Source organism: Peromyscus californicus, unplaced genomic scaffold, assembly GCF_007827085.1.
Source record: "Peromyscus californicus insignis strain IS unplaced genomic scaffold, ASM782708v3 Scaffold_10__1_contigs__length_136768540, whole genome shotgun sequence".
In the NCBI taxonomy this organism is placed as follows: Eukaryota; Metazoa; Chordata; class Mammalia; order Rodentia; family Cricetidae; genus Peromyscus; species Peromyscus californicus.
Window position 1 is genome coordinate 26,617,211 of NW_026294391.1, and position 19,272 is coordinate 26,636,482.

Sequence of the window (19,272 nt, forward strand, 5' to 3'; positions counted from 1 at the left end):
AAACGTTAGGATTGTATTGGGTGTGGAAAGACTCAATCTACACACACTATTTGCTTCGTGGTCTCTTTGAGGAAAACCTAAAGTCCAATTACATTTCACAGCATGGATCATGACTCACTCCCTTGGTCTAGGTTTAAAGCTTACTTCTTCCTAAAGAAGGAAAATCTCTGTTGAAGACTCCTAGAAAGTCCACTAAAACCTTAGCTACATCGTCTGGAAACCTTCCTGTGGGACAATAGCCCCCCAAAGCGGAGATCACTCACCTGGAGAGAGAGTTGAGACCTATCTAATGGGAAAGAGAGGAAAAGTATAAAACCTTCTATTTGTATCGGCTTCTATTTAAATGTAAGGATGAATTAAACATTAGGGTCCAAACTGAGGCTCACTCCCTGCCCACTCTATCACAGGACCCATTACCAGATGCCCATCAGGCAGCAGAAGCAGTGCCCCCATCCACAATGGCAGCCCCACTCTTCCCTAATCTCTCAGCTCATATCCAGCCACTGTGGACTGATGTGTATTTGTATGTAATCCAGTTTTAATTAAACAAGCCTCCCTAAATGAACAAGTGGCTTAAAAATAGTCCTGACGAAACAAAAGAGAACACAACAAAACCTCATAGGTTGTAAATGATATTAAAATCACAAACCCAAGAGAACAATGTGACTATAGATAGGAAGATACATCCCTTGCTCTTGGTGTAGATCCTGAGCTGATAAGATACATTCAGTCATATTTCAATTATAATTTAATAATGTTGTTCATGTGGCAAAGGCTTTTAACCTTTAATGACAAAAAGTAAGATAGATGACATTATGTCTTAGTTACTTTTCTATCACTGAGAAGAAACACAATGGCCAAGGCAACTTATAGAAGAAACAGTTACTGGGTTTAGAGTTTCAGAGGATGAGTCTTTGAACATCATGGCAGGGAGCATGACAACAGCTAGGCAGGCCTGCCTGGGGCTGGAGCAGTAGCTGAGAGCTTACATGTTAGGACAATAACCACAGTAAGGAGAGAGGGGGATAGAGAGGGAAGAGAAGGAAGGAGGGATGAAGAGACAGAGACAGAGACAGACAGACAGAGAGAACTAATTAAGAATAGTATGGGCTTTTGAAACCTCAAAGCTTGCCCCCAGTGACATACCTCCTCAAAACAGCCATACCTCCTAATCCTTTCAAAACAGTTCCAATTGGAGAACAAGCATTAAAATATGAAAGCCTATGGGGACCATCCTCATTCAAATTACCACACATTGTTTTACCTTTTTTTTTGTACTGTTAGCTTATTTTTTAAAATATATATTTAGAATATCCACTTACATCCAAAAAAAAATTTCCTCAGTTTTGCCCTTACAATGTAGTATGTTTGAGTGTAAGTATTTGCGTTTATGTTTGCTTGCTGTGTTCTGTGTTGAACTTTGAAAAGTAAACCCCTATGTATTTGAGTGTTTTTCCTCAGAACAAGGACACTCTTTGTCTTAGTTAGGGTTTCTATTGCTGTGAAATACTATGACCAAAAGCTAGTTGGGGAGGAAAGGGTTTATTTGACTTACACTTCCACATTGTAGTCCATCATTGAAGGAAGCCAAAACAGGAACTCAAGAAAGGCAAGATCCTGGAGGCAGGAGCTGATGCAGAGACCAAGGAGTGGTGCTGTTTACTGGCTTGCTTTCTTTGACTTGCTCAGCCTGCTTTCTTATAGAATCTAGGACCACCAGCCCAGGGATGGCAACATCCATGATGGGCTTGTCCCACCCCCATTAATCACTAATTAAGAAAATGCCTTAACCCTGGATCTTATGGAAGTAATTTCTCAATTGAGGCTCCCTTCTTTCAGATAACTCTAGCTTATGTCAAGTTGACATAAGACCAGCCAGCACACTATTCTGTGTACTTAATATCATTATCATATTGAGAGAAATTAACAATAATTTTAACAATATCTAATATTTAACCTATAATCATATTTCCCTTATTGTCCCCTAAAGTCTTTTATAACTTCTTTTTTTTAATAATTACGGATCAAATAAAAATCATTACATGCATTATACCTCTTTCGTCACCTTCAACTCTCCATTTCCTTTAGTCTCAATTTCTTTAATAACAACATCATTGATATTTTAAGAATACTTTGTATTTGTTATTTGGCAATTCCATACATGTATACAGTGCATCTTGATTGTATCCACCCCCAGCTTTCCCCTTAACTCCCTTTGGGCCCTTTCCAAAACATCTCCCTCCCACCTCATGTCACATCTTCTTTTTTAAAAATAACCCAACTAAGTCAAATAAGTGATTCCTGTATATGCATGTTCCTAAGACTCTCCAATGAAGAATGAGCAACCTACCAGTAGCCACACATCCAATAAAAATGACTCCCTCTCCCAGCAGCCACCAACAGGCAATAGCTCTGCAGCTAGGGTGGAGCTTCATTATCTCCTCCTGCAACCATGCTGGAATGTTTACTGGTTTGATCTTGTGCAGGTTACCACCACTGCTATGAGTTCATGAAAGCAAAAGCAATCTCATATCCAGAAGACAGCATTTCACAACACTCTATCCCATCATCTGGTTCTTATACTCTTTCTATCTTCTGTTCTGAGATATCCCTTGAGATTTGGACATGGGGTTGATATAGATGACCCATTTAGAACTGAGCATCCAACAGTTACTTATTATTAGCACACCGACCAGTTACGAGTCTCTGCATGAACTGCTACCCACTAAAAAAGGAAGCTTCGCTGACCAAGGTTGAGAGCATCACTAATCTATGGATATAAACATAAATATGTGTTTAAAGATTGTTATTTTTATTTTGTGTAGATGAGTATTTTGTCTGCATATGTGTATGTGCACTGCATGTGTGCTAAGTGCCCATGGAGGCCAAAAGAGGAGGGCACTGGATCTCCTGGAACTGGAGTCACAGACAGTTATAAACTGCACTGTGAGTACTTGCAAACAGACCTGGTCCTCTGCAAGAGCAGCAAGTGCTCTTAATTGCAGAGCCATCTCTCCAGCCTCAAACACAAATATTTAGAAGGTAGTTTGATCCATCAATTTAGCAAAACAACAGTAGTAAGTGCTCTAGGATCCATGACCTCCCCAACCATGAACTGTTGACCAGGTTTGTAGTACATGAATCCTTCTTGTGGCTCAGGCCTCAATTCAGTCATAAAAGTTTGGTTTCCCCTAAAACAGTTATTCCACTATTGCACAGGTAGGGTGGGTACATCTTGCCTGCTGATTAGTACTGTAGCATGCAGGGTTCACTCCTGGGTAATTCTACTTATGGCTTTACCCACCCCACCCCCAAAGTGGCCTTTGTATCAGCTTCTGGCACTAGAAAACTGGCCAGTGGGGAGGAAATTTCCAGATCAGGTAATAACTTGATTTCTCTATGTCCTGCAACCAAAATATGTGGTATCTTTAGCAATAGGTTCCTACTATCTAGTTACAGTTGCAATGGACATTGCTATTTTTGGTAAGTCAAAGCATTTTTCCTGTACCTCCAATAATGCCTTAAGCACTGGGTCATGTACCTACACTGTTTAAAGAAAAACTTACCCTTGCATTTGATATGTTAAGGGGTAGCTTCTAGATCCTTCTATCATAAAGGTATATTTTTCCATTTGTAACCAGGTAGTGATCTTTAGTGAGAACATTGTGTGAATATCTTATTATTCCCAAACCTCTAGCCTCAATGGTTTTATTGTTTTTACCTGAATCAATGATTATATAGAAGGTTACAAATGGACATCATCTAAACATATTTCTTCTTATTTGTTGGTTGGACTTTTTCTTTTGTTCTTTAATTTTAAACAAAGGGCTGGAAAGATGGCTCAGCGGTTAAGAGCAAGTAATGCTTTTACAGAGGACCCAAGTTGGTTCTCATGTTGGTTAGCTTATAACTGCCTGTAACTGCAACTCCAGGGAATCTGACTCCCTCTTCTGGCCTCCAGAGGTACCTGCATGTACATGGTGAACATAAACTCAAGCAGGGGCACACACATACACATAAAATAAAAAATAATAACAACATAGATTTATGAATAGGTTTAAATTCACTGAGTTATCTATTACCACTGCTCTAATTTTATTGCTAAAATTGTCCTAAGAAGACTCTTCAGTAAGTTTTCTATGTTCATTACTATAAATCTCTCATACTGTAAGCACTTCCTTTCTGTCTGGCACCATAATGTATTTGAAGTTCATCTGATACATTTCCTACTTCAGATATACAATTAAACATTTGCCCAAGAGCTTCCATTTTCTTTTAGTGAGTAATAACATTAGAATATTTTCTTAGGGTATATGTATTATTTATAAACAAAAACAAGAATATTAAATGTGCATGTCTATTTATTCTTTATTGAGTGGTATTCCCAACAAGCCCAATGAGGGGTGCTTTTATCCTGTATTTGAAACCGAGTAACTCCTTGTGTCATTTAGTTTATTATCCTTCATTTAAAGTGAATGAAAGTCTTTTTTGATACATTTGCAACAGGAAAGAAAGATTGAATTCAACTCTATGCCCAACTTTTATTTGTTCATATCACTTCCACTAAGCCTTGGATAGGGAAACAAGGTCTACAGCTATATCAACTCTGCAAATTTTGAGGATCTTCAGCCTTGTAATACTAGTACCTATGCCACCCCTCATGCTTGGGGGGGCATGCATTTCACATGGCAGAGTTGTGTTTCACTGTGAGAGTTACCACTTTATGACAGCCCTGCCTATTCTTGAAAAAAAAGACTTTTCCCTAGGTGTCCAATTCCCCCTAAACTACCCACTGCTCTTACATTAGCTTCCTTGGGACAGTCAGCTACATTGACAAAGTCTAGGTAAATACATTGACGAGGGCATGACACAACAACAGAGTGGCATTGAAGAGGCAGACAACGTTTAGACCTTTCTTCTCCTTATTCCTTCTGTCATCTCCATTTACCTAACATCTCCTCCTATTTCCTGCTTCCTTCTCTATTCTTCTCCAATTTCCTCCCTTTATGTCTTTTTCTTTTTTCTCAACCCTTCCCTCCATCCAGTCATTTCCCTGGGGATTCTGCTTTGGTCACAAGTCTATGTTACAAGTCAGGAGAAACTAGAATATATTAAGACAGGATGAAAAGAGCACTGGAGCTATTAACCTGGAGAAAAATCAGAAAAGGATGACTGTAATATGTCACATATTTGAAAGAGAACGGTTGGATCTTCTACAGCGATCACTAATGTGCTTGCTGAGATATAGCTCAGAGGGATGGGGGTAGGGGAGAGTAAAGAGGATCAGTGAGGAAAATGCATGATCAGAATATATCCTATGAACCCCCATACCTTTTTTAAAAAAAGATTCCACTGCTCTGTGCTCTGGGTTATAGGCATCTTACAACCAGCTTATAAGAACCTCACATTTCTTCAAGGAGGATTGTAGGTGCTATTCTTGAGGGAAAATAAATCCAGGGTTTTGTAGTTTTGTCAAAGTTTACCTGAAGGATTCTAATTTAAATTCAGGAAACATGTCAGTTACCTCAGAGACTATTTTGTCTTATTCTTCTGGACCAATCTTCTTTGTATAATGAGCATTTGGCTTGTACTGAGAGTTTTAAAGGGTTGATGTTCAACAATTTCTACTGACTACAGTAGATAATTATAGACAAGTAAGGGCTGAAATATTTGAATAAAATAAAACTATCATCTGAGTTATCATCTGAGTCATGCCTTTCTGTGGACAAAGGTTTCCAATATTGGACACAAGAGCCAATTAGTTTGAGTCTTTGACGTATTAATTTTGTGAAGATCATTCACCCTTTCCAATGTTGACACAAGAAAAATGAAGCACAGATGTTTTTAGAAATGGAAACCCTTGAGTCTCATATCAGTGGAGTGAATTTGCCCATCTCCAAAGAATGAGTATTACTAAGTATGTAATAGTGAAGCCCCTCTCTCTCATTTGTGAGAACTTGGGAATAAGAGACTCTTCTGCAAGTTACATATTTACAACCAATAGCAAGTGTTTGCTGAGCTCCTACTTAAACATATGTAGAACAAGGGACTTGGGACATTTTGCATGATATAGAGAGAAATGGAGAGAAGAAGCCAGAATCTTCAGACCAGAGGAAACTGATGAAAAAGTCAGGTAAAAAAGACATACCCATAAAAAAAACCCTAGAAAACAATACATTAATGTTGGACCAGGTGGTGCATCCCATAATTCAAGTTACTCAGGAAACAGAGGCAGGAGAATTGCAAGTTCGAGACCTACCTGGGCTATAGAGTATGTTCAGGATAAACCTAGGCAATTTATAAGGACTGTCTCAAAATGAAAAGTGAAAAACAAATATGGGGCTATAGAGAGGGCTTGCCTAGCTTGCATGAGCAAGGTCTTGGTTAGATCCTCAGTACCATAAATAAATAACTAAAGACAGTGCATAGTAAGTGTAAAATGAGAAGAGCTCATAACTCTATCAAAAAATTCAGACAAGTTAGGGGAAAGAATGGGAATGTTTGAGGCATCAATTAGTTTGCAAAACCTTCAAGATGACACTTAAACTGGAATTGGGAAGGACTGGATTCAGATGCATGCAGACTCTGGGATTGAGCATGAACAGAAGAGGAAAGCAGAGATGTAATGGAGATTTAAGCATTTCCATATCTATCCCTTAAGTGCAAAGAGACAGATTATTCTTTTAAGGGCCGGAAATGACCCCTGGGAAATGTGGTAGTTTAAAGGTAATTGGCCCCCATAATCACACAGGGAGTGGCACTATTAGGAGGTGTGGCTTTGTTGGAGGAGGTATGGCCTTGCTAGAGGAAGTGTGTCACAGTGGGGACAGGATTTGAGGTATGCTGAAGATACTGTCCAGTGTGTCAGTCAACTTCCTGTTGCCTGCAAGATGTAGGACTCTCAGCTACTACTCCAATACCACATCTGCCTGCATGCCTCCATGCTCCCTGTCATGATGATAATAGACTGAACCTCTGAAACCATAAGTGAGCCACCCCAATTAAATGTTTTCTTTGTAAGAATTTCCATGGTCATGGTGTCTTTTCACAGCAATAGAAACCCTAACTAGAAGAGGAAATGATCCTGGGAATAAATATGGTAGTAACTTCAAATGACCATTGTGATTGACTGTTTCCTATAAGGCTCTTTTGGTTAAAAAAAAAAGGAAGCCACTTAAAGCAATTCAAGAGAAAAGAGAAAAGGCAATGAGAGAATATTCCAATTATAACATGAGGCTGAATGTTCAAAAGTAGCTCGTAGGTCGGAAAACAAGGACCCTCTATGACTTAGGACCACATTGTCTCTGTTTCCCCTCATGTCTGCTTCATTCTCTTTTTCTTCCAGTCCATCTATTCTGTTTATTTAACCTCTCCAAAGTTAAAACATGGCTGCTATGATCACTTCTTTCACATCAAAAATCTTTTCAGTATCAATCATTAACTAGCTATATTTTCTGGTTAGATGTTTAAGAGAAAGAGAAACTCTTCAGTAACAGAGTAAACAGTTCATTAGCTGGTTCAGCTCAGGTATCCACCCCCAATAAACCTTTGTACCCTTGACTTCAGGCTGGTGTCTGCTTCCCAGAGTCCTTAACCCAGGTACCTCACAAAACAGTAAGAAGACAGGGCAGAAGGAAGAAACACTGGAAGTCCTCAAGGACTTCAGGTTCCTGGAAATGAACGTGAATATTCAAAATGAAGATTTTACAAAATAAAAATAAGCTCCTTGTCTCTCTTTAGGTAGCAATTTGCTTTGTTATTCATTTCTGCAATTTATTAAGAAAACTGAAAGGAACATCAGCTTTTCTGAGAAGCACTCTTAAAATCAAGAGACACAGTGAACAGTGCTGCACAGTGACTACAGTTATTAACAATGTATTATATGCTTGAAAAACACAGTCAATTTTAATTGGCTTCATAGAAAAAAAACAGATAACTACATGAGATAATACATATGCTAACTAGCTCAAGCCTTTCTATAATGTGTACATATTTTGAAACATAATATTGTACACAATAAATAAATATATATAATTTTTAAATGGGAAATTGCATGGGAGTCCATACCTAGACAAACAACTCCTGGCATCTAAGGAATGCTGAGAGGGGGAAATAGTTTTCTCCAGAGAAGACTTCACCTAATAGGTTATTCAATACCAAATGGTCAGCCCAGAAATTATACACATACAAGTAACACTAAATGGACTGAGCACACTGTATTATATATTTAGGCATGTGTGTGTATGTGTGTGTGTGTGTGTGTGTGTGTGTGTGTGTGTGTGTGTGTGTGAGAGAGAGAGAGAGAGAGAGAGAGAGAGAGAGAGAGAGAGAGAGAGAGAGAGAGAGATGGGAGGCTTTAAAGGGAGGAAAAGGAAGAGAGAAAATTATGTAATTGTATTATATAATAATTTAAACAAAGAAGATAGGAAAATGTACATAAAATTGTTTAAACCTCTAAACTAAAAATACAGAAAAGGAGAGAGAGAGAGAGAGAGAGAGAGAGAGAGAGAGAGAGAGAGAGAGAACAGAATGTTACTTCTCAAGGAATCTATTATAGACCAGCTAGAGTGAGGCAAGGTGCATGCTCAGGGTGCCAAATTTCAGAAGGCACTCACTTTTGGGTTCATGAGAATTCAGAGTAAACGTTTTCATGAGCTTAATGGTGAGTACCTCCTTAAACTCTGTCCCTCAGCAGCCTAACTTGCCTCACCCTGGTCCTGGCTGTGGTATCATCCATAATGATTTTGAACAACTTACATAGAACCATTCCCTTTTTGCTGCCCCAGGTACAAAGCCATTGTGCGGCCAATGGATATCCAGGCATCACACGCCCTGATGAAGATCTGTCTCAAAGCTGCCTTGATCTGGATCGTCTCTATGCTGTTGGCCATCCCAGAGGCTGTGTTTTCTGACCTCCATCCCTTCCATGTGAAAGATACCAACCAAACCTTCATTAGCTGTGCCCCCTACCCACACTCTAATGAGCTGCACCCTAAAATTCACTCTATGGCTTCCTTTCTGGTTTTCTACATTATCCCACTGTCAATCATCTCTGTCTACTACTACTTCATTGCCCGAAATCTGATTCAGAGTGCCTACAATCTCCCCGTGGAAGGCAATATACATGTCAAGAAGCAGGTGGGTGCTTAGTGTCCATTCATTTTCTGCCTTAGGCATGTGGCCTCTTGCATTAATTTTGGATGTTAGTGACAAGTATGGTATATAAGTGACCACATCACTTGATTTTGAGATTCTTGAGATAAAGTGAGTGATGCCTCTTTAAGGGCTTTGGGTTATTTCCATGGTAGGGCACTTGCCTAGCATGGACAAGGCCCTGGATTCAGTCCACCAGAACTGTGAAAGAGAAAATAATTTCAAGGACTCCACAATGCTTTCTCTAGATGCCTCTTTTAACTCCAACCATGCTGATTGACCAGGAAGAGAATTACCACACAGATGAAGCAGAGGGAGAAGAAAAAAGAGACAATCTGGTTAAGAGCAGCCAGAGGGATGACTGAAGTCAGATGACATGACATGCTTGAACACCAATGTCTTCCTGAAACCCATCTCTGTGTATAAAATGTATACCAATGAAAAAAGGTTTATAGAATGACTGGTTCAAATCCAGATTTGATTTTCCCTCTTGAGGCCTCAATTTTCTTATCGTTGTTGTAATAGTAGTAGCTTCTATTTCGGAAGGTTATTGGAAAATTATGAGAGCATGAATAAGAGCTACAAGTCCCAGCATGTAGGATATCCCCATATATTACTCCTCACTCCATCTCCCATAACCCCCTGAAATTTTATCCTAGAGGGACAAGTAGAGACCAAGGGCGCTGGTTTTCCTTTCTTTGTCAGTAATTTTAATTTTTTTAAAGATTTTTGTATTTCATTTTATGTATATGAGTGTTTGCCTGCAATGTATATGCACCATGAGTGTGCCTGGTACCCATGGAAGTCAAAAGAGGGCACCAAATCCCATGGGAGTAGACTTATAGATGGTTGTGAGCCACCATGTGTGAGCTGGGAACTGAACCCAGGTCCTTTGCAAGCCATCTCTCCAGCCCCAGTCACTTCTTTTTGCCTCCTAGCCCAAATGCAGATCTTTGATATATTTAATGGTAGAACAAAAAGACCCCCCAGCTCCATGGAAGTAAATAGCTGATACCCTTGGAGAGCTTCCCTTCCTAAATTCTTTTCCTACCAAGGAGAAATGGCAGTTGTCAGTACAACTGGCTGCCTATTGGAAAGGCTTTTTAGGAAGCAAATACCCACTGTACCCCTAATTGTTTAATAAGAAAGAAGTTCCCCCTTGAAGTCACAAAGGGAGTTAAGCACAAAAAGAGATGTTCACTCTGCTTTGTATAATCACCTTCCTCACTGTGTCGTCCAGAAATAGCTAGAGATTAAAAAATAATAATACAGACTTATCTCAGCTTGGCCAATGAGGAAGAATAAAGCTGGCTGCTGTTTTGAGCATCAGAGGGGATAAGAAATAATTAACTGTAGAGCAAGGAAAGGCATGAAGTAGAATGGCTGATAAAAATGCCCCAATACTCTCTGGAGGGAAAAGAGGGCACTTACTAGAATTTCATTGTGCGATCCATTCAAGCATGTAATCAACTTGGTTTAAAGATCTGTTCTCAGCAGCATATTCTAAATATTTTACCTCATGGGTTTCTGCTTCCTGCCTTGTCAATCTGTGTTTCTGATTCTGTTTTCCTCTCTCTCTCTCTCTCTCTCTCTCTCTCTCTCTCTCTCTCTCTCTCTCTCTCTCTCTCTCTCTCCCTCTCCCCCTCCCCCTCCCCCTCCCCCTCCCCCTCCCCCTCTCCCTCTCCCTCTCTCCCTCTCTTACCCCTCTCTCCTCTCTCTCTCCCTCTCTCTCATTACCTTCATCTACAATTGAACTCTTTCTGTGGCTCTGCTCCCTCATCCATTTCCCTATTTCTGTTTGTCTTCATTGATCTAACACTGCGCCCCCTCTGCCTCTCTCTCTGCTCAGATTGAATCCCGCAAGCGGCTTGCCAAGACAGTACTGGTGTTTGTGGGCCTCTTTGCCTTCTGCTGGCTCCCCAACCATGTCATCTACCTGTACCGCTCCTACCACTACTCTGAGGTGGACACCTCCATGCTCCACTTTGTCACCAGCATCTGTGCCCGCCTCCTGGCGTTCACCAACTCCTGTGTGAACCCCTTTGCCCTCTATCTGCTGAGCAAGAGCTTCAGGAAGCAGTTCAACACTCAGCTCCTCTGCTGCCAGCCCGGCCTGATGAACCGGTCCCACAGCACTGGCAGAAGTACCACCTGCATGACCTCCTTCAAGAGCACCAACCCCTCGGCCACCTTCAGCCTCATCAATGGGAACATCTGTCATGAGGGGTATGTTTAGACTAACCTCTCAACCTTGCCTCCTAAAGGACTCCAGATTTTGTTTTATGGATGGCCAGGAGCCCTGCCATTGGTTGTTATCTCTATACCTTCCAAAGACCCTTCAGGAGGCTGAGCGGTTCAGATGGGTAGGAGAGATATCCAAATGCATCAATCACTAGTGTATCTCAAAGTAAGCCAGCAGGCTTCATTTTCTGTCTCAATTTGGGAGGGCTTCTTCTGATGGAGATCAAATCTTCCTGTTAAAAAGAAGGAACAAATTGGAAATTATTATTCAAAGCACCAAGCCCTGCTATGCAAGTATCGTCAATTAAGTCATAGAAATTATGTGAACAAAGAGAGCAGAGAAACCACGCGTTGGATATCTACTCTGTGAAAGATTTTATTTAAACAGAAGCTGATTGCTTTCAAAACATGGCTTGACTCTTTTTTCCAGAAATATCTATAATATGTAAACCAAGGGACAACTTTAATTTACATTCCTAAAATGAGAAGCCAGCTCTTTTAAGAAAGAGTCCCATGTATGAGGAATGGACTTCATTTATAACATTGGAAGCAGTGTAATATAAAACAAACCTCTAAATATTGACTTTTAAAAAGATGTTGCTGAGGACACAGGAGAAACACCCAATATAAAATATTAAGGCAAAATACAGCCAAACACATAGATCCATGTATGGATATAGAGCAACAGCTTATGGTCTGACTTTTTGTTTCATAGAAATTCTAATTTTCGTTAACCCAATTTGGGCCATTGTAATGTCATTCTGCCATGGAGGGGAAATCCTTCTGTGGGAAAAAATTGCTCATTTTATCAAAGTAGCAACTATTTATAAATGTATAAAGGATGACATTTATTCTTGGTATACATGTTTTAAATCAAGTATATTTACTTAGGCTTAATTTCCTTGTTATGGTGAAACAGTAGTTTCAAGAAGAGAAAGATCATAATTGTAGAGAAAAAATCATGTTTATATTGGATGTATAGTTCCCCTAAAGTGTGTGCAGGAAATTGATACAGTTTTAGTAACATGAATTTGTGTCTGAGTGTGTGTAAAAAAAAAAGTCACAGGAACCTTAAATTTTTGAACTGACCAAAACAGGTACATTTTCGTTTCTATTTAAAAATAACGTGTATGAAATAGCCCACATGCAGAAAAAGACTGGCCTGGTAGCTCCATCTCTCTAAATGCACAGAAAGGACTTTATAAAGTTTGGACTATCTTACTTGAGAAATCCTGGTTTGACTTTTTCTGAACTTAAAGATGGGCCAATTCTGACAGACTGAATATGCAGACTCACTTGACTCTAAATCCAAGTTGTACAAGTGTTTCCTAATGTGTATCCCTTAAATCCTAAGGCAATTTTAGTTCCAGCTTTCTCTGCCTGGGTGAGATATAAACAGCAAGCACATAGCACATAAAAAAAGCTTTCTGTTGGTTGATGCAGGGAAGTATTGGCTGGCTGTGAAGCTTTAGGCATTAGGACCAAGACAGTGTAAGGATCTGTGCTTACAATTGTACCAGCTGGAACAAAATCTCCTCATTCCCACTTTCTCTGGGCTTTTATGTACTATAAACACCAGCTTTTCTGGTAGTCCTTAATTACATTGCACTGTTTGAAAAGCAAGACACACAGTGGAGGTAAAAGAACCAAGACGTCTTGCTATCCCAACTTCATCTCTAGCTGTATGACTTTGGCTATCCATTTTTCCTCCCTAGGCTTCCCTTTCATGTTTAAAATGGGATGACAGAGCTAAGTCCTTTCTAGTGCTAAGATCCTCCGAGTCTCTTCATTTCCTCCAGTTATGTCTTGAAAGCATGTGTGGCCCATCTCCTTACAGTTAGTACCCTTCTGTTTCTCTTACAACCGTAAGTCATTGGAGACCCCTGCACCCACTCTTCCATGCTCCCGTGCACATGGGCAGGATGAAAGGAGCTAGGTCGTTCTGCTACCAAGGGACTCCTTGACATCACTCACATGGATAAAGGTCCATGAGATTGTGCTGTTTTAGAATTAGAGCTGAAAGATACGTAAGAAAACGTGTGGCTCAGGCTTCTCATTATTCAAGAGGAACTCTTGCTCTTTGCTCTTCTTTAGCTTTCTCGAAATACTGTGTCACAACTTTGCTCTTTTGCCTCAACCCTTCAAAAGCCTTGAACATAAATGGCTCCATGCCTAGATAGTTGCTAACATAGATGGGATGTCTAGAATTCTGGCATATGGAATTTGCAATAGTAGTTTAAGCATCTCTGATATACCTGCTTCTAGGGATGGTTCCAGAACAGATTTCAGCCTCCTGTCTCCTTCAATTAACATCAGGGCACAGACAGAGCATCTCTTTACTAGCCACTAGACAAACAGTGAGAAGATCAAGGTCTGGGTATCCTAAGGCAAATCTTGTTTCTTCCTTGTGACTTGTAGATGATAGAGTTGGAGGGAGTTTTTGGCAGCCGGTGACCCAAACTGATTAAACATAGAGTGAATTAAATAATGGGTTGAGCTGGACCTTCTTATTAGGAAAGACTTAATTGGTCCATCCCTTCTCTAACTAAATTTAAGTTTTATTTTAAAATCAAGAACCTAAAATCATATGATAAACCTGAGACCCATATAGTGTCCCTTCTCTGCCAGGGCAGAACACACAGGGGTTGGAGCTGAACCATTTCATGCCTGGCTTCTAAAGATAATCACGTTTAGCACTTATGTCTTTGGTGAAGGAAAAAAAATCAATTTTTGCTGTGGAAAACCATCTGTGTTTATTCAATTGACAGATACTACCTTTCAATCTTTCTTAAATTGAGCCTCCCCAAGGCAGGCAGCTCAACAGTGATAGATTAAGCAATAAACAAAGCAGTCTCCCCACCAAGGGCTGCTGCTGGCAGGGAAGGTACAGCTGCCATTGGGAGTGATATTCGGCAGCAAGATGATCCTCCCTGGTTAGTGCAGACAAGGTCCCTCCCTGCTGATGATTTTATGATTCCCCATAAATGTGGATGGCTCAACCCAGTTCTTCTGGCTGCTCTCACTTCCCCACTGAATCTAACTTTCTGTCTCATTAGCAAAGCCTCTTTGCCCCACTAATAATTTGGTTCTTCAGCTTAGAGGACGGGGAGCCTGTAGGGAAACTATTTGGAAGCTGCTACAGACAAAGCAACCTCATCTTGTTAGCAACGTGCACACTAAACAGAAGTAAATGAACTTGACTGTAAGATGTGGGGGAACTTGGGTTATAAAGTTCTTGTTGCCGCCAAGAGGAGCAGTTGGTTATTGGTTGCCCAGCCTCATCATATGTCAGATGGCTTCTAGTAAAAGGGATTATCTTTGTTTGGAGAATGACGTGTTGAATGACATCCTCATCTGTGGGTTAAAAGGTGGCTAAGTCACTTTCCCCAGAAGCCAGATAGAAACAATTACCCTGAGGACCTGGCTGTATGAGGACTGAATGAACAGTGTACACCAAATCATGGTAAAAGCGGGGAGATACACACTTTCTTGCCATTGGATCTCTTCACCTCCACACTGGGAGGGAGTGGTTGTGAGAGAATGGATTATAGAATTAGCCATGAGGTTCGGGGAGGAACAGAGCATATTTTACAAAATTCCTCTAACCTTGGCCCCATTTCATGGAATGAACTAACAACTGAGAGGAAGCAAGAGTGTTTACTTTTATGGGACCAATCTCTCTCGCTCCTGCTCTCTCTTCTCTGTCTCTCTGTGTGCATGTGCATATGAGCTAATCAGTGAAAGCACACCACCCTGAGCTCTCCTTCATTCTGTGTCTGGAGTGCTATTCCTCCCGGCCACACCTCTCCCACAGCACACAGACACAGCAACTTTAACACTGCTCCACTCTCACTCTGACTCTGGCCTTCATGGCCAGTGAGATAGCTCAACTGGTAAAGGCGCTTACTGCTGAGCCAGACTAACTAAATGCCACCCCCAGAACCCATGCCGCTGAAGGCAAGAACTATCCTGAAAGTTGTCTTCTGACCTCCGCACATGCACTGTGGCACATGCATGCCCTCCACACAACCCTCCCCCTGCCATAGATAAACAAAGGTAATAAAAAGAAATTTTAAAATATTATAATTTGGGTCTTTAAAGACATCCTTTGTTAGATAAAGGAAGATCAAACACATGCTCCAGGAGAGCATATATCTAGAGCGGTCAACAAAAAGCACATGAAGAACAAACTTTGCTTTCATGAAACCTCATGTTAGAAATGCACTCAATAGAGTTTAAATATTTTCTTAAAATTTCAAGGTTGCACATGTATTCAGTGTAGGAATCGTGGGTTAGACGATTATGGTCCATGATTAATTCAAAAGAATATTGCATTTACCTCGTGTTCACAGTCTATAAAGCATTCTCACACTCATTACCTCATCAAACCAATACCTTTCCCACTGACCAAAAAGCCCATTGACATCCTTTAGTATGGGAATTTGGAAGTATTAAATTCACTTACTTGTGACCATCTAGCACTGAATTAAAAGATCCATGGAACCATGGGACTGAAGCATGAGCTGTCAAAATCAAACCACATTTGACCTTGAAAAGGAAAAGGTTGTTTTGTCCACTGCAATTTAATCTGATTTCATTTTGCTCTGATCTGAATTAACTGTGCTTTATTCCTTATGGCTCATTCTGGGAAAATGACAATCATTGCTTCCCAAGTTTCCAGGTAATTTTGGTGCCCCTAGAAAGAGTCTCCTCACCTTGGTACAAGGGAGTTAACAGGGTTATTGTTGTCTGCAAAGAAGTGGGAATAACTTCCCATGTTATAAGGAAGTGGAAGGCAGAGACACAGGACAAGATGCTTGGGGAAAAACAGTGGCCATGAAATTATCCAAAACCTGAATGAATTCCTGTGGCTTTGAAAGTGCTGGGAGGCAAGGGCCTCAATGTCACCAGGCATTCAAATGTGAACTTCTCTCCTGGGCATATGAAATCATGATTCAAGGCCATTACTTAACAATCCTAAGATTACATGGAAGAGTCAAGTGGCAGAACATAAATATAGAGCAGAATTTCTCTTGATTCCACACCTTCATCCAGCATTACTTCCCAAATTCAGGCTGCGTGAGAAATGAAGATCCCAAGACTTAATACAAAGCCATGTTGCCACTCTAGATGTTGCCCAAAGGCCCGACCTAGTGATAGAATTAAAGCCAATTGGGCAAAGGATGCATCGAAGGCCAAGGCTGGGATGCAGTACAAACTGATTGATCAGGGAAGTCCCTTAGCTTGTACCCTCATCCCAACCCAAAGATACACATTAGTTGCAAGCACCTACTAAGTCTCATGGTTCTGTGACTAACTGAAAAGCCTGCTGAACAGGCTGCTTGGGGACACATGCTTGTAATCCCTGCATTCAAAGAGGCTGAGGCACAAGAACTGCTACAAGTTCCAGGACAGCCAGGGCTACACAGTGACACTTTGTCTTAAAACAACAACCAAAACAACCAAAAAACCAAATCAACAACAAATAACTCACCATTGACAAAGTCAGAGAAGAGGACCCAAGTCCTAACAATCAAGCTTTCTTTGAATCAGGATTCCTTGGAGAATGGGTATCAGGAAAGAGGCAGAGTCACTCACTCACCCTCCACTTGCCTTACTAAATAAATACGATATGGCAATAAATGGTTTCCTGGAGCCTGGAGACCTAGGCTACAGGAACGGCCTCTAATAGGAAAAAATACTCCTGGACTAAAGCACTTAGCCAGGAACTCAAAGAAGGAATCAGTAGTCTGGATACAATGTTAGAATCCCAGATCCCACTGTCTCTTGCCTCCCCGCTCCCCCGAGTTCATACATTTCTAAGAGATATGATTTATATTTCCCCAAATTCAAAAATCACTCCCAGAGTAATAGAACATGGAGAGACTCTCATAACTTTATGGTTTCTTAAGAGAATCATTTTAATGGATGATAAAACTTCATACATTCGAGACTTCATTAACTCCCAGGCAAACTTGAAATTTTTGGTATAACTCAGAACCTCAATATGTAAGACACATTGTACAATTTGGGCCTCTTGTGTATTCAAGTTTTTCTTTGCATTGGCTTTAACTAGTGACTATGATAACAAAAAAGTAAAAATGCTTTCCCTAAAAAATATTTTGTTCTGTAAGCTGAGCTTTACTGATTTGTACATGATCTTTCTTGTATTCGAGACAACAGGGTTTGAGATGATACACTCCAGTGAGTTGTGAAACTACATGGCACACGCTTCTTTAGTGTCATTTTATGTTCTGTTTTAAATACTAGGCACATGTTTTGTAAATTATAATTGTACTTGTTAACATTAGCCATAAATATTTATTGCATTGAAAAACATACTCTGTGTTAAATAACTCAGAACGAGTTCCAGGTGTGGTACTCAGTGTAAATAATGTCATAGCTTGGTTTTGTCTAGACTCTTTGGACTAATGAATTATGTAGGAGAAGTTCACAGTATGAACATGACTGACTCAGATCCTTTTACCTTTGCCATGTTTGTTACTGTGTGGCCATGTGAAACTTGCTCTGTTCAAGTGTGCTTTGTAATTGAATTTGGATGTCTTCAGAAATGTTTCCAAAGCTACTGTCCCAACCTGTGTGCTCTCTGGGACAGTAACTTGAATCCAGTGTAGAAAACTGAATGTTCAAAGTGGTAGAAGATAAGTAGTTGCTCTTATTTCTTAACACAATAAAGCATAATTTATAAACTGTACAGATGCATGCATCCAATAGTCAATAAAATAGTTGCTGCGTGACTGCAGTCTGTGGCTCTGTGTCCCATTTATTAATAATAATAACTGTTATTATCATCATCATCACTACTATTACCATCATTGTTATTATTTTAGGGGGACATGTACACCAGGGCACACATGCAGGAGATCAGAGACCAACTTGTGGGAGGCGGTTTCTTCTTCTGCCATATGGGCCCTAGGGATCAAACTCAGTTCTCAGGCTTAGTGGCAAGCACCTTTCAATTGCTGAGCCATCTCACCAGTCCTGTCCTTTAGATTGTTGGTTCCTCAGACCTACATCAGAATCAATCAGGTTGATTTGTTGCAAAATGTAGAGTTTCTAATATTTTATGAAGATGGAACATTCTGCACTGAAAACCAAACACTCCAGATAATTCTCTATAACTAGAGTTTTATTACATTTTTTACTTATACACTTAACATTTTAAAATGTATTTTACTTTTTTATTTTTTTAATTTATTTATTTATTTTGAGGTGAAAGGATTTATTTTAGCTCACTATTCCAGGATTCAGGTCAAGGTGAATGACATGAAATTCCCAAAGAATCAATAAAAAGTAAGCATATGGATGTTTTTAACATACTTTTGAATGTTAGGTTTTTCATATATAAATAAACTATTTTATGCATTATGAGAAAGTAGGGAAAGGCTTTGTGATCATAGATTCATAAAACATAAAATACACACAGGGAGATTGATGTGTTATGAAAATACTTGTTATGTGAAAGAATTTTCATCTAAATGTCCATGTAAATGGAATGCAAACTATCTTTGCACAAATAAACAGATTTTTCCCTCCATCTGACATTCTGTCTTAATCACTACTAACACAACATACAAAGAGTAGAAAACCAGGAAGTTTTTCCTACTTACTTTTACATTTCACTATGGTGGATGAATCTGAGTCTTGATCAACAGAGCCTTCTTCCTTGACTTCCTTAGATTTTATGTGTCTATATCTGTATGAATATACTTTATTAATTCTTTCAGAATTTCACATAATGTATTTTGATCTTATTTATCCCTTACTCCTCCCCTAACTCTTCCTAGACCTACTCCCACCTTCCTATGCACCCACAACTTCATGTTGTCTTCTTCCTCTTCCTCTTCCTCCTCCTCT

General features: G+C 39.9%; 1 protein-coding gene across 1 annotated transcript in view; it reads left to right on the forward strand.

Moving 5' to 3' along the window:
- Grpr (gastrin releasing peptide receptor) overlaps window positions 1-18,157 on the forward strand; it is a 40,490-nt gene extending 22,333 nt beyond the window's left edge. Inside the window, exons 2-3 of the mRNA XM_052718914.1 lie at window positions 8,787-9,138; window positions 11,003-18,157. Coding sequence (XP_052574874.1) covers window positions 8,787-9,138; window positions 11,003-11,389 — 739 coding nt within the window. The 3' untranslated portion in view covers window positions 11,390-18,157. The remainder of the gene's footprint in view (window positions 1-8,786; window positions 9,139-11,002) is intronic.
- Window positions 18,158-19,272: the final 1,115 nt, after the last annotated feature.